This window comes from Ptychodera flava, chromosome 21 (assembly GCF_041260155.1).
Source record: "Ptychodera flava strain L36383 chromosome 21, AS_Pfla_20210202, whole genome shotgun sequence".
NCBI lineage: Eukaryota > Metazoa > Hemichordata > Enteropneusta > Ptychoderidae > Ptychodera > Ptychodera flava.
The window spans coordinates 12,414,830-12,430,247 of NC_091948.1; the positions used below are offsets into that span (position 1 = coordinate 12,414,830).

Below are 15,418 nucleotides of genomic sequence, written 5' to 3' on the forward strand. Positions count from 1 at the left end.
ACGGCTTCGAAGCTCCAGGTCCGCATTTTAATGCGAATGACTCAAAAGAGCTGGATTATAAATGGCGCATTCCGGTGGAAATGCTCTACTGAAATGCCGCGGTGCGATCGAGGTTATTTTGGGCGAAGCAAGATGCACGCCATAGTGCCGGCGTTAGCACGAACATGATGATAACCCATTGGGCAAATAATTCGACGATGTTGTGTCAAAGACCGCAACATCAATCCCATCAATGATATGTGCTTTGAGCTCCAAACCAGTCACCTAACCATTTCTACATATTCTCAATACAAACTTATGAAGACCACCTTCAAAAGAATACTATTCGAAAATAGTTACCATGAATTGCACGGGATCCCAAATTGTCCGAACATTATTATGCAGTTTTTTACAATAAAATGCAAGGTAAAATTGTATGAAAACAGCATCAAATTGGCTTGTCAGATACAAGATAATGGGAATGACGGTGGAAAGGTTGGACGTGACCGAAATATTAAATAATTCTCCCTCCTAGAAATTCTACCAAAAGAAGTACTTAGGAAAATATTTTGAAAAAGCGACTGGGTGCGAAATGCACTTCAAGCCGCTGGAAGACTGACGCCAGAAAACTTTTGATAGCTACACCTACACCTTTGATAGCTACTCCGCGATGTGGAGAATATTGATCGCTCTGGGTTGACATCTTGCTTAAGACGAGTGACACTTCTGGGATTTGATACAGAAATTTCGATATTTATCTGAGATATCGACAGATAACAGAACATGAAGCTCGACATCCAAGTTAGACAAGTTGCATTACTGTGTGATGTGTCGATTCACAATAGGAATTATGCTCGTTCCCTATAGCCTACTCATCTCCGATTGCTAAACGTACGCATGGAAAACTTTTCGAGTTCGGTTAAAAATGAAATAAAACTCTAAAAAATTCATCGAATATAAAAGCTTGAATACTTTCTTCAGTGGCGAGTTGCAAAAATGTGGTCACGGTATGTTGGCTCTAGGTTACATTTGCAAATCTTCTTTCTGGAACGAGCTTGAAGCATCAAATCTGACCAATCACAGTTGTTGGGTGTCATCACGTGTGCAGCTTGATGACGCCGAGGTCATGGAGACGACTCCATAGCTTGTTCTCGGTGTCGTAATCGTGGTTGGCGTAATTGACGTGTGTGATGTGGTCGTAGTAGTGATCTGTGTACTTCTTATAACTAGCACCGACGCCGTAGACATTGACCTGAATTAATAATCAAAGAAATAAAGAATTAAAAACCAAATAAATAATCAAAGAAATAACAAATTAAAAACCGAATAAATCAGTAAATTAATCGATTGATCAATCATGAATTGGAATCAGCTATGTTTGTTCTGTTAGCGATAATAAATTAGTTCCTGCATTTTTGAGTGAAAAATGTTGGGAGTTGTGGAAAACCAAAAAGTATTAACGGGTATCCTTTGAAAGAGTGTAATCCCTGTGCCTGGAGGCCTCTAACTCGTCTACTTTACATTCGGAACGTACTACATCCATAATCTCTGTTCGGGGGAAAAGTATTTGAGTTTTGGAAACATAGTTTGAGATAAACAGGAACGTCGTGGTTACAGAAAATCCTCAAAAATTCCATTTGCGATGAAAAATCCAGATCTTCAGAAACATCGTCCTTTAAGGCTAGAGTGGTACATTAAGGAGACTGTTCTTTAATCCTTAAACGATAATCTATAAACTTGTAGGAATAAACAGTGTTTACGTGCATGATTGGTCGTGCGTGTATACGTCGGAAATTGTCGGCAACAAAAATCATGAGAAACAAATACACACGAGGACAAGTACGACGCAAAGTATAAAGGAGACTGTCGCATGGCGTGGCGCTGTTTACCTAGGCGGAAAGAAACTGTGTCAAGTGAACCTTACCTCGTCACAGGTGTGTAAGGCAAGAAACAGCATAAATGCACCTGTCTGTAGTCGATAAATTTCTTGGTGTTGACGTGGAGACCTCGTCCAGCTGCAGAATGAACATATTTTGGTTTGTCGAAAGATTAAATTGAATATGTAAAACGTCGGTTACAGTCAAAATATAATTTTTACGTGACAAAAATGTCAAGTAGCTGAGCGCGAAAAGCTGTCATAATTAATATTTTGTCGGAAATTTATGAGCTGAACACATTCCGGTTGCTTTGAGTATGCGATTTATTTTCGCTGGCAAACATCCGTTTTTGAAAAGACAAATATTGCTTCTCGCCTGGGCCTAAGTATTGAAGGTTTTATGAACACGAGTTTGCGTGCAATGAACGGTAGAAACGCTGTTGTTTATACAATTTCAAATCTTAAAAAAATATTAAAACCCTGAAATAATCAATGAGTATATATGCAATTTTAGATATCTCTCTTTAAATTGTTTATGGTGCATGTAGAGTGAGCGACTTATCGATTGAAAAAATGGAAAGTGCTCGAGTACACCTGCACTGTTAAGTGGACATTTGAATGCTGAGTATAGAAGAGTGGTTTCGGTATAAGTGGATATAAAATGTACGACATCAAAAGACAGTAAAATTTCCAATTCGAGTGTCGACCCATCGATATTTGTGTGTTTGAAGCAGTTACCGCAAGGCAATGTATATGGCCACTCAATTTCCTCATGCGAGAATACCTCACAAGCTCGAGGGCGATGCGGTTTTAAAGACCCCTTTTCAGGTCATGTACTGACCTCCACGTCACGTATCTTGAAAAATCTGGGTGAAGCACCTTGACGTTGTCGCCTTTCAATTTCACCGGAAATGTGGCGGCGCTCTGTAAAGAAAAGGCGATATTTGCCAAAATTTGTAAATCATTACGCAATACCATGACTGAGAAATAAATTTTTAACGTTTCAGAGCTAGTAACCGAATGGCAGTATACATGATTACTTCGACATTGTAAAGATGGTTGCTGAGGCGAACCGATACAATCTTGTCTCGGTTGGTTAAATGGTACGTCTTCTGTTTTTCCCAAAATCAATGTCATCACTTATCCTTTGTCAACTAGGAGCAAATGTGCATAACATGGAAATCGTTCGGAACTAATTACAATGATCGTCCAGTCTAAATTTCCCCAAAATGTATTTAGATCCATCTAGTCTCATAACCCATGCGTATTATCGTACGCAAAGGGTGATCGTGATGTCTCACTAGCTTAAGATTTGGATTCGTACTGAATTTTACATAAATGACCAAAAATAGAATCGTGTGTCTACCTGTGATATCTATCTTTGCTAGCCGGCAATGGTTTGTTGGATAGGGCTGCACCCATGTACTGATAACTCCATTGCTCACATGGCGCCAACACATAACGTATATCCTGTAATAACAATTTTATTAGTTATTTTTTTCAGAAGAGATTACATTTACTTTCATTTTTCTTTAAGAAATTCAAATAAGACATACGTGAGAGAATGCACAATTAATATGTATCGATTGTATGAGACCAGATTTAGTTTTGCAATACTAATCGAGTTATGCCAACTTAGGAGAGGTACCGCGTTATTTTTTCTGTAACGCGATTTTCATTACGGTGCCTTGAAATTGAAACATCTAAACTTTTGCTTAAACCTTCCTCAAAAAAGGCTTCCAACCATTCTCTTTGAAAACAAAGAATAGACCGTTTCTGGTCACCACGCGCGTCCTTTCAGAACCTGCGTGTCATAGCCTTTTTTTTGGGGGGGGGGGGGGAGGGGGGTACATATTCATCAGTACAGGAATCCTTGATATCCCTGTTTGCATGTCCAAAAATGCTTAAAAAACCGGAAGGATTATGCAGCCAGTGATAAAAGACAATAACTGTTGCATCAATAGTGCCAAACCAGCATTGTTAGGAATTATAACAAACAGAAAGGGAAAAAAAGAAAGAGAGAGAGAGAGAAAAAAAGAAAACCACGTCGCTACATCACTCTTGTAGAATGTCAAGGACCGGAAACATTTTTTTTTGGCCTTAGGGTAACTTTTCAAAATTTTTAAAACACTGGCACTCAAGTTTCCTGGCGTGTAGGTTTAAACTCATCATTGGTCGAAACGATTTGGACAAAAATGTTTGATGCGAAAGGGGAAATTTCTTACTACTTGACGTCAGAGGACTTTTTAAAATAACCGCGTAAAACTGGTATAGATTGATCAATTGTACAAAGCTTTTGCACTCATCTTGGTCGAATTTCAAAGATGTTACATGTAAATATACATTGCATGCACTTTTGACTCGAAAAGTGAAAACAATAACACATGAATACAGACCTTTGCGTAAGGCGGTTGGCTAAAACCCTCCGATGTGTGACCTCGTATTGAGTTGTCTAACGTGACCAATGAAAACACATAATACGAAGTTCTGGTGCCAACGTCAGGTTCATAACCCTTAACAAGAGCTACATTCACTCTGAAATAGGGAATTTCGAAATTACATATAGGCATACAGTTACATTAAAGCTTCCAAGCGATTGTATGCGTATACGAGCATTTTCGTTTCTTTGTCTGTCTGTCTGTTTGCCTTCTTGCCAGCGTGCTTGTTTGACTGCCTGTCCACTGCCTGTCTGTATTTATATGTCTGTCTGTCTATCTGTCTGTCTGTGTATGTATGTATGTATGTATGTATGCATGTATGTATGTATGTATGTATGTATGTATGTATGTATGTATGTATGTATGTATGTATGTATGTATGTATATATATATATATATATATATATATATATATATATATATATATATATATATATATATATGTATGTATATGTATGTATGTATAAGATGATGCTTTTAACAAATGCATTCTCGTTCGAGCTAAAATTCATACAACCACATTTGACATAAAACCTACAGGCTGTGTTGACAAATTGAACATGGGGCATTTCTACATAATTTCAGGAGTTGTAAATTACACAGAAAATAAATTTTACGGAAAGGACAGAATTGGCACATTGGACACATTGAACGGGACGCATTGGAAGTCACAGCTACAGCAGGAACCTTAATTGAGGCGAACTCACCGGAACACAAAATCATGTGAATCAATTTCTCTCCCAAATTTTGAATTTCGTAAGACCCCTCCGTTTCCCACGACAGCGCACCGTATACAGCGATTGGGTACTTCTCCGTTGACTAGGAGATTATCAAATAAATATCGGTCGTTTATTGAATTCAGGTTGGAAACGACGTCATAGACCTCTGTAAAAGAGAATAATATTTACAGCATTAAATTGATAACTACAAATGGACATAACTCTGTTTGTTTATGTTCCTCTACGTCTATGTGTTCCCCCTCGAAATATCATTTTGGGTCGTTGTCATGGAAATCTAAGTTTCCATGATTTTATATAAAAGTGGTTTATTTTTACATTAGCCATATGCATTCTTACTCGAATTACATATCAGCAGACCTACTTCGGTTTTAGCTCTGCTCAGCTTATCTTTGGTTGTCGAAAGAGTCGATACACTTTTGTCAGGGACCCAAGCCCATATGGGCAAGGGCTCCTGTTGGTTTTATTGAAGTTTTTATCCTTCTTCTCTCATCCCCCAAACCACCCTCTTCTTCGTCCGAGTCATCTTCCACCAATTTCTTTGTCACTCTTGACCAGGAAAACCGTCGCTGCATTTAAGCTTCTGACACTTGGCACAGGGTTCAGGGCCAATGAAAATGCCCAAATCTTGACATTATGGCTGGTCTTGTGACCTTATTTCTTCTGAAGAATCTTAGGTCTAATCAACATAATATTCGCGTGTGCGATGCAGTACCTGTGTCCCACAATGTTTGCACATGAAATTACTGGTGATCACGTGATTTTAGCACCCATTTCGGAAAGTCAATGACCGGTGGGCCATTTGAGCGGAAATTTTGCTTATATCACCATTGGTACAAGTCCTTGCATGATTTCTATGGGCCGTTTCAATTAGTCGGTCGTGCCGTTCGGTGGATACCAGTATGTTTGCATTTGTTAAAAAACACATATGATGATCATGAAATGATATTAAAAACATTCTTCCCCAAAACTAAGTTAACACACCATTCGACCTGTAATGGACTATTATGTGATCATTTTTTTCCGTCAGGCGATTTCAGAGAAGAAACAAGATGGCGGCCTGAAGGACGACAGAAGATGAATGAGGACGACGAAGAATCAAACCCCCCTCCGACTAGTTATGCGTCGCTGATCCTTTCAAAAGTATGTCTTTAATATGCTCTTACCTTCATATGTAAGATTCCTCCAGCCGAGTGGAGTCTTGAATTTTGATAGTCTGTCGTATTCTTTGAGGCTGAGATGTTTATCCCACATCAATATAGGAACGTCGGGAATGTAATACTGTTGCAGTTCTGGAATTTCTAAAAATTTCTTCCTCAACGTAGTCGGACATCTCTGGAAAGTAACGCATAAAATGATGAAAAAAGGAAGGGGTTAGACTATTACTGAATGTGTATTCTTCGCTGCTGAAACTGGCAGACCTTGTATGTGCACACGATTTCTTAACGGCAGCGACTTTATTTTGAGACGATCGATGGTCATTGGACTAAAATTGTTCTGATACCTTGTCGGTCACATTTTGAATGAGAGCGCCAAGTTGCGATGACAGGTCGCTTGTTCACGCGGCTGTCGTGTTCCTGTTAACTTCGTGGGGAGATATGATATTGATTTCATGAGGAGTAAACATCCTGTATACCACTTACGAATAGTCCCACACTCGCAGGTTATAACAAAGCAAGGGGATGTTTGAACATCACTGTCTCACCGTGCTACAGATCCTTGTAATACTTAAATATGATACAGCTAACCTACATATATGACGTGTTACGACTCAAAGTGACGGATGAGTTGTAGAATTAATTAGGAATAGGCTTGGGCCAAAGTAAACTAAATAATGCTCCATTGATAGCTCCGGAACATTCAGTTACTGGTAGCACACATTATTGTTTTTGCCCCAGAAATACAGTATTTTCTTGAAACCATGCGAACCCTAACCTTTTAAAGTTACTAATATATTGACTACAGTAAAACAAGTGTATGCCAGTTGAATTGCATTTGCTTCTGTTCAGTCTAGAAAGAACAATTTACATCAAGTATTTTAACCAACCGAACTTTAGTACTGAAGAAATGACTTGTTGACATTTGTTTGTTTGCTTTGGTTCGTTTCTTTCTGCTTACCATGTAGTACTGATACTGGTCGTCGTGGAAGTAATTTTTCTCCTCATAAAATTGATCAGTCTTGTCCAAAGCTGCGGCTTTGTCAGCTATTAGTTTTCGCGCCTTTTCTAGCAGATCTTGGATCTCATCCGTGTTCTCACCAAGTCCAAGATCCTTTTTCTTCCCTAGGCCCGTAAAATAACCCAGAAATTTTGACAGTGTATTGGTAGCTCTTGCACTACTGTCATTTTCCCGCCCGTGGACGGAGTCTATCGTGTGGTTGTCGGATTTGCTGGATTGCAGCGATTCAACGAGTTTTAAAGTGTTCTCCAGCGTTGTCTGTGTGTCGTTGTCGCCGGTTACGTTTGATCCCAAACTTAATTTGCTTATAACAGTTTTAAGATTGGAAGATATGACACGAAGGGTAGGGGAGTCGTCCTCTGACTTTGATCTGAAAGTATACAGAGTGATATGATACATTTACACAACGGGTATACGACTGACTAGCAGTAATCTGTCTATTATGCATCTGTCTGTGTGTCTGTCTGTCTGTCTCATTTGAAATGCATAATTTGTAGAAAGAGACCTGCCAATCGCCGTAAACGAGAGCGCTCTTTACAATCCAGTATTATCTCACCAACAGTAATTTCTTTACGTGGCCTCGAAAAGTTACAGTCTTGGTGTGTTGCCATTGTAGCTCTGAAATTGTTAAAGGTGCGTACATTTTTGATGCATCAGCGAGGACTATGATCCGACACGGATGGTTACTCTTGATTTAGTAAATTAATAAATATTCTGATTCGTTGAGGGTTACCCACAAATATACTTACCTGCCTATAGGGTTTTGGGTCACGGAGTTGTAAGATTTAAATTGTACAGTCTTCCCGATAAAGTAGACTAAACTTATCAACACGCACAATCCAAAAATAACTTTGATGGCGTACAATGAACTGAAACTGAGAAGAATACAAGTCAAATAGTAACAATAAAATAATAGTGAAAAAAACACCACAATCACCACCAAGACTACTACTACTAATAGAGAAATAAAAACTGAACGTCGGTACATTTAGGTTTGATGGATTTACCAGATGTCTCGCGAGTGATGGGCTGGAAATGGCGTACCGTTCAAGTCATTAGCTACTGACTAAAACGTTCTCTTACAAGCACCTTGATATAAAGTGCTTTTCTGTTTGCAAGTTATCATTTACACTCTTGAAACAGCGAGCATGTACTATCCGTTTTCTCTGCTATTACATGACATAAAAGGATCGATATCATACTTCTTTGAAGTAAAAATATCCAACCACGGGAGTCAAAGGATGTGCTGCCGTAAATAATAATTGTCTCTGCGCATGCAATGGAATCATTACTGAGCCCCGGCCTGTGCGCCTATACGCACATCGTCCGCTCGTACGGCTCCGTTACTTCGACTACAGTCTCCCACTAACTATACCAGCTGCCAAGACAAGAGCCCTTTGCAAGCGAAGATGGCCTACACACATCATTCTCAGAAGCTGTTATGAAATGCAGATGTAATGAATTGAGACTTTTCGAATTTCGAAAGATGATGCGTTCGGAAATCACCATCGATGGCTTCGCTCTTTAGATTTATCAACATATTATGAAAAGTTATGTCTGTAAAAACGTATATCAGTAATCTTTGGCAAACAATAAACAATGATCAATAATCAATAACCATTCATTTTGGTAAACGTATGATTATGGACAGAAAATCGTCATCCTTTCCATTGTGTATAGTAAATAGTTTGTACTCGTGTCTTTTCATTGCTTTTTATGTGCACGCCCTCTGCCGAAGTGAAAACGATACGAGACCATAGTTTGGTGGTTGGGAAAACGACGACGCCGAAGGACAGGTATTACTATATACTAACCAAGCTGTGCGGAGCGCGTGATGCCTAAACGCACGCGGAAGACATTGCACAAGCCTGGCGTACTTGGATTCGACCTTGCATTCACTCAAGTGGTAACACTCGGACCACTGGCACGTTTCAAACGACCTGACATTTCTTTGGCAGGTTCACTGGTTAACATCAATTAACTGTGAAAAAGGGGTTACGGTACTTAAACTGAAGCCCGTTACTTTCATCGCCAACGGCGCATCATGTAATTATCGATGGTCGAGAGGCCAATTTGTCGAAAAAGAGGAAAGAATGGCATACGCCGCTATTTATTGCGCGCGATCATGTTTCAGTTGAATCTCGGAAAATGATATATCGTTTTACTCTGAGTTTGAAAAATAAATTGCACTTTATAACGCATGACAGGGTAGAATCTTCGATCGGTGGAGTTGCAAATATAGTCTAATGAGAGTAAAACGTTTTGCCAAACGGGAGAATTTTGGAGAAACTTATGATTGGGGCAGGCGATTCGATCTCGGGGTGCTTAGAACGAGTAGATGCAATATTTTAAGCCTTTCCATATTTTGGTAGAAATTCCTAGTCAGAAAGTGGATCACGTTCCGTACTTGAGCACCGAGCCAGGCTACGATTTCCACAATTTTCGCTCTACAGATTGCTGTCGATTCTGGCACCCCAAAGACCCAATGGCCCAGTCCTGACTCATACAATTGGCGAGGATAACCGGTATGTAGCCTTGTAGTATATATATACGTCCTACTTTCATTGACCACAGTACCATGTCATTTCCAGGAGACTAATGACTCGAACAGTGCGAAAATAACATCAGAGGGCAGAGGGCATGGCATGCTCCACGTATCACATGACTTGCTAGCAAAATAAACGGGTTATATCAATACACGTGTCAGCCGTGTACACACCTTATGAACATAATACTGAACGCAGGTACCAGATACAATGCATGTACATAGATACATGTACATAGATACATAGATACATAGATACATAGATACATACGCAAAGACTTACATACGTACCATGAAGGCAGACATAGCCTGGCACACTTTCAATAAAATATACACACAGTCTGTATGGTATGTTGCTTATTTTTAATCGTCATTTTTTCATGAATGTAGGGACAGACATAAGACTTACATGTTTGCCACGACATAATAGTTTCATGCACCACGACGTCGCTACAAGTACAATACTTCGCTAGTGATATTCACCGGTGCAGAAAACATGAGTCATGCAGATGTCATATACACCGATTGCAGACAGGAAGTTTATAACAGAGCGATTTTATAGCGTTTGACCTCGGTCTTAGGCCGCGTTGTGACATGTAATGAATATCCATATCGTCCGGTTGAACCGCCAGGGCCAGGCCCTGCCAAAGCTGTGTCTCCTCAGAGATTCCGTCTCGAACCAAACTTACTGCGTGGTTTAGGGGACAGCGTCGCTCCGTTCGATTTTCTTATCATTGACACGCTCATTGCAAATAGAGATAATTTATCATTTTATTTAAATTTATAATTTTATTCCATACTTTAAAATGTGCTGACAGAGTAATCGACAAAATATGCAAAACAGATGTCGAATAAGCCTACACAAATTCTCGTCTGCCAGAAATATATGCTAATGAGCTCAGTGTGCAAAACTGAAAACCTCCACAGGCGTTCATTTCATGATTCAGTCAGTGATGTTACTTATACTTCACTGCAGACATTACAAACTGATATCGCTTGACTTCGTCGTTGATTTTACGACGAAATTTCATATGTTTTTAAACAAAACTATGCAAAAATAGTCGGTCTTGCGTCTCACAAAAATATGAAAACCCAGCAAATAGACATGATAAACATGGTCCATAGTTTCACATGAACAAATCTGCCAATTCATAACACATGTGCTACCATGTATTGAACTTTGGCAGCTGCATGTTAAAGCCTCGTTGTATTGTTAATGTTTTACCGTTCAATTCTTTTCTAACCAACATAGGCCCGGCTGCCGCTACTGAACAAGCCCCGACCTCAGTAAAGTAGTACGGCTGTGCTCAGAACATTCTCCTAACCTGCACTGGTTTCTCCGTATAACAACTACACTTGCGCTCTCATTATTACAGAAATCTTGCAAATTGACATAGTAATAAATCTTCACGATTGGAACTAATTTGGGAAAATTGGATGAGAGTAATTATTAGGAAAATGTACCGAAATCGAAATTTTTACAGCTGAAATTTTACAAAATGATAGTATAAAATTTAAAATATTGTTCTCATCGAACAAAACAACGAAAACATAATGATTATTGCATACCTCTTCCTTCGGATTCATTTTCATGGAAAAATGTTCATTTTTGTGTAAATGTACTAAAGAAATGAGACAAAATGCTTAAAATTTCTCTACTTAACGACTTTTGAGTCAGGGCACTTTTGAAATGCCCCTGACTTTTTCGTGAATTTAAGGCTTCACAAACATTAAATTGAGTCAGGGCACATTTTAAATGACCCTGACTGACTTAACTGTAAATCAATCGAAAAGATTCATTTTGGTCGAGGAAAAGTGACAAACTGAGATTATTACTAGTGTTTCAGTAATGAAGAAACTACAGACAAACTCTAATATTTTCATTCAAATATGGATATTGTTCAAATGTTTTGAACAATATTGCATTAGATACTATCATGCACTGATTCTTACTCATAACATTTCAACAGAATCGTAAATTTTGAATAAAAATTTAAAATGGTATGCAAATATGGTGTAATATTAGACAAATTTCTAAAATTCTTGAGAAATTTTGCCAATCCAATTATCCCAATTTAGTTCCATCGTGTTAATAGATCTTGACCTTTTAGTGTGTAAAATTAACCGAACGATCGATTAGAGAGACACTATAGCTGTAGATTGTTTCGGTTATAGAACACTGGCAAATTTTCCTCTTCTCCATCATATAGTACGTACATGATGCACCATGGGAACACAGTAGGTTGTCTATCACAAAACAATGCTTTGCGTTCAGTCTGCAATCATAATACGTCTCTCTCTCTCTCTCTCTCTCTCTCTCTCTGTCTGTCTGTCTGTCTGTCTGTCTGTCTCTCTCTCTCTCTCTCTCTCTCTCTCTCTCTCTCTCTATATATATATATATATATATATATTGATCATAACACCTGGACGAAAATTACTGGTACGCAATACCCTGTCACACAAAAATATTGCCGGAGTGAGATTTCGACGTGTCATGTATAACGCAAAGAAACTCGAAAATGACAGCCTGTCACAACACACCATACTGCAGCGTGTGTAGACATGAGTCGACTGCTGAACCCATTAATACTAGTATTTATGCGATATTTAATCGGGGCTCCTCCAATGCTGCTTGTGATTTGACCATATGGTACTTTGATATTCAATTTAGTTGGCAATTCCCATGCCGTTTTAAAGGATCACGTATGCCAATATGGTTTAAAAGTTCACCATTGTGCTTAATAAATTGAAAAAAAATCATCGGACAGTTAATTCGTCTTTCATTATTTGAACTAATTCCGTCGTGATCTCCGCTCTCCTAATATATGAGACGTTGTGAACTCGCAGAGAAGGCACATGTGTTGACCGTTTTCGACCTGAACATCATGCATTGAATCGCGCACGAGTGTGTGTAGTAAGAACAGGAAGCTTATGCGTGTTTATCCTGGCAATTCATCATACACTGTGTTGAAATATTGCGGGGCCACTCTGTGTCTCGTGGTGCAGAGGCTTTATGACTGTTCGCTGACACTGGCGCCCCACAGTGAGTGTGTGCACACAGCCGAGATCATTCGAATCAGATACTATTTAATACGTGGGTGTAGATTTTAATAAGCTTGCTGGAAAATTATGTTGTAGCTGTACGCTTACAAGTAGTAATTGGCCTACAATCTGTACCACTACTAGAATTTCAGCTGCATGACGTGCGATAGATGGCAATAAACTCACCTGCATTTCCTTTCGGAGGCTATCATTGTATCATCATAGCGCTGCTACAGAGTTCCACGTGTGCATCAGGTGCTGCGTGCAGAAGGAAGAATATGGGGTCACGAAGAAGCCATTGAAATGTTATGTCAGAACCCAGTGGTAAATAAAAGCGGCAACCTTTTGTCAACCGGCACAAAAACGGAAAACAATAGCGGAAAGCTAATATACATGTGACACTTAGACGAATGCCAGACCAAGGTCAACTCTGATTCTGAACCATATTGGTTCCGCCGTATTCAGCTCAGTTCCTGTCAACTGGTGTCGAGGGCGTTCAATACTTGTGTACAGATAAGGGAGGCGTATCTACATATTTTGCAGTCAGATTAACAACCCGTATCATGGCGAACCTTCCCTTGACCATTGATCATGTTGATAGCTGTAACAATTCACTGAAGACCCCTGTACTTTCTTATTTAATACTTCATACCAGGCCTGCAGTAAGAAGGATCGCTGCTAAATGGCGGTCACTGAACGGAGGCTTTTGTCGAGCCCGTGCCGTACTGTGATCAACGTGGTCGGACTTCGAGTGCGTTCGTGAAGATATGTCCGCAGACATATAATAACATGATACTGCAGGGCCATAGAGCAAATGTGGAGAGCATGGGAGATTCCTCTGTCAAATTCTGCGTGCTGTAGGTGGTGGCAATGAGAAGCGAAGTTGGATCAGGGTGTTAGTCGAAAATATGGTTTGCTCACCTTGTGACAGTATTGAAGGGGGTGGATCAGTCCCAATCCACCAACTATTGGCAACACATCTCGACAGACCGAAATATCATGTTCACGAAAAGCAGATCGACGTGTGAACACCCGGCCAGAATATGTTGGTTGGCAGAAAGCCTACAGCTCAGGGCTACAGAGGCTACGGCGTCAAGATGCAGCTTTGAAATGCTGAGTAACTTGTTCTACATCACACTAGCGGTGCTGTCGAGTAACAGTACCCCTGAAGACAAACCCATGGATGTGTAACGACAAGGTGACGTGTGCGATATACGTCGAGTCAACTGCTTTTGTGTGGTTGCGTCCTGTGCGGGCATACAAGCCACACGTTCGTTCGTCGCGTTGTGTTGAAAGGTGATAAAGAAATTAGCATATTGATGCGCGAAAGATAAAAAACCGACTGACTGACTGCGCAGTCATAAGGATGCGGTGTGTAACCGCTTCACATTAAATAATACTAATATTATATAGGGCTCAGCCCTTGGTGTCGCGCCAGGGGTTATTAAAGATTAGCAATGTTATTTGTATTGATTCATGATAAACTGTAATTGTTACTTCATAAACGTTTATATGACAACTATGCCCAGTTTCCCTCTGATGAAAGCAGTTCACGTACGTACACGACGTCAAACCCTGCAGCAGGGCAGGTATAGATTTTCTGTAGCGTGTAAAAATTTTGGAAAAATTGGCAATTTTTACAATGATAACAGCCTATTGCGTTAAACAAGGGACGTATTATGCAATCATTATCATTGCAATGGTAACCGCACTGCCCAACTTCCACTTGCAAGCTGAAAACTACACGGAAACTATAGCGTTCCGTCTAAAAACTGGCTAATTATTGACACAGGGGGCGCTCTTCTATAATTCAATCCCAGCATTCTTTGCGTATGCCCCCCCCCCCGTTCATATGCACGAGTTTTCTCCCTTTATCTATATTAACGATATTTTGTATCAGTGACAAGGTGCATAATAACATTTACTGGCTAATAAAAGAGGTATATTTTATAAAAGGCATGTTATATAATAGTAATTTGTTTCGTATTTGTTTATTTACGAGTATTCAAAAAAAAAACATGGCGGCGCCCATGAAAGAAGGGTACACTTCCGGTTACTCGCATAGTATATTATGAATAAGCGCATGCGTAGTCAGTAAGCCGCTGGCGCGACTATTATCAACCGCGACAGGGCTATTTTCAATCATTCATGTCACAGCACATGCTGTAAATTTTCAGGATTTGTTTGGTTTACGCATAGACAGTCGAGAGTTTCTCTACTGGCTATGGTGCAACCAGACCAGGAGGGTACACGAGCCAAAGCCTTGAAGGCAGGTCTACTGTGGGGAGACCATCCCCGTAAGAAATTATCGCAGCATACCGTTATTGTTCAAAGTATGATCCAAACTGTAATAATTTTCAGTGACTTCAAGCTTGTCCGAAACGTCATAAAACACTTCTACAAAGTTTACATCATATATCGATTGTACATATTCAGAGGTCACGAGACATCTTAAAACCGAATACGTCGCTCTGCAAAAAAGTTTGTTTTTCATAACAACGCAAACATTTTGTCCCCAATTGCGTTTATGACTTGCATATACAAGTCTGGAACCATTGGTATTGGTGTCATTGCATGGAGAGCAGTATTAGTCGTCGGCAGGTTTTTACAACCGAAAAGTTGG

The 15,418-nt window shown here is 39.7% G+C and overlaps 1 protein-coding gene across 1 annotated transcript; it reads right to left on the minus strand.

Moving 5' to 3' along the window:
• Positions 1-711: 711 nt before the first annotated feature.
• LOC139121452 (alpha-N-acetylgalactosaminide alpha-2,6-sialyltransferase 2-like) lies at positions 712-14,096 on the minus strand. Its single transcript, XM_070686320.1, has 11 exons — positions 13,717-14,096; positions 12,982-13,053; positions 7,958-8,083; positions 7,149-7,578; positions 6,197-6,365; positions 5,001-5,178; positions 4,252-4,390; positions 3,222-3,325; positions 2,697-2,777; positions 1,904-1,994; positions 712-1,231 (listed from the first exon to the last, which is right to left on the minus strand). The coding sequence occupies exons 2-11, from the start codon at positions 13,005-13,007 to the stop codon at positions 1,076-1,078; spliced, it is 1,500 nt and encodes a 499-aa protein (XP_070542421.1). The 5' UTR covers positions 13,008-13,053; positions 13,717-14,096; the 3' UTR covers positions 712-1,075.
• Positions 14,097-15,418: the final 1,322 nt, after the last annotated feature.

Coding starts and splice junctions, on each gene's coding strand:
- LOC139121452 (XM_070686320.1), bottom strand. CDS start 13,007: ATGATAGCCTCCGAAAGGAAATGCAG. Junction 8,084..12,981: donor GCCTCCGAAAGGAAATGCAG/GTGAGTTTATTG, acceptor TATTCTTCTCAG/TTTCAGTTCATTGTACGCCA. Junction 2,778..3,221: donor AGCAAAGATAGATATCACAG/GTAGACACACGA, acceptor TTCTTTACAGAG/CGCCGCCACATTTCCGGTGA.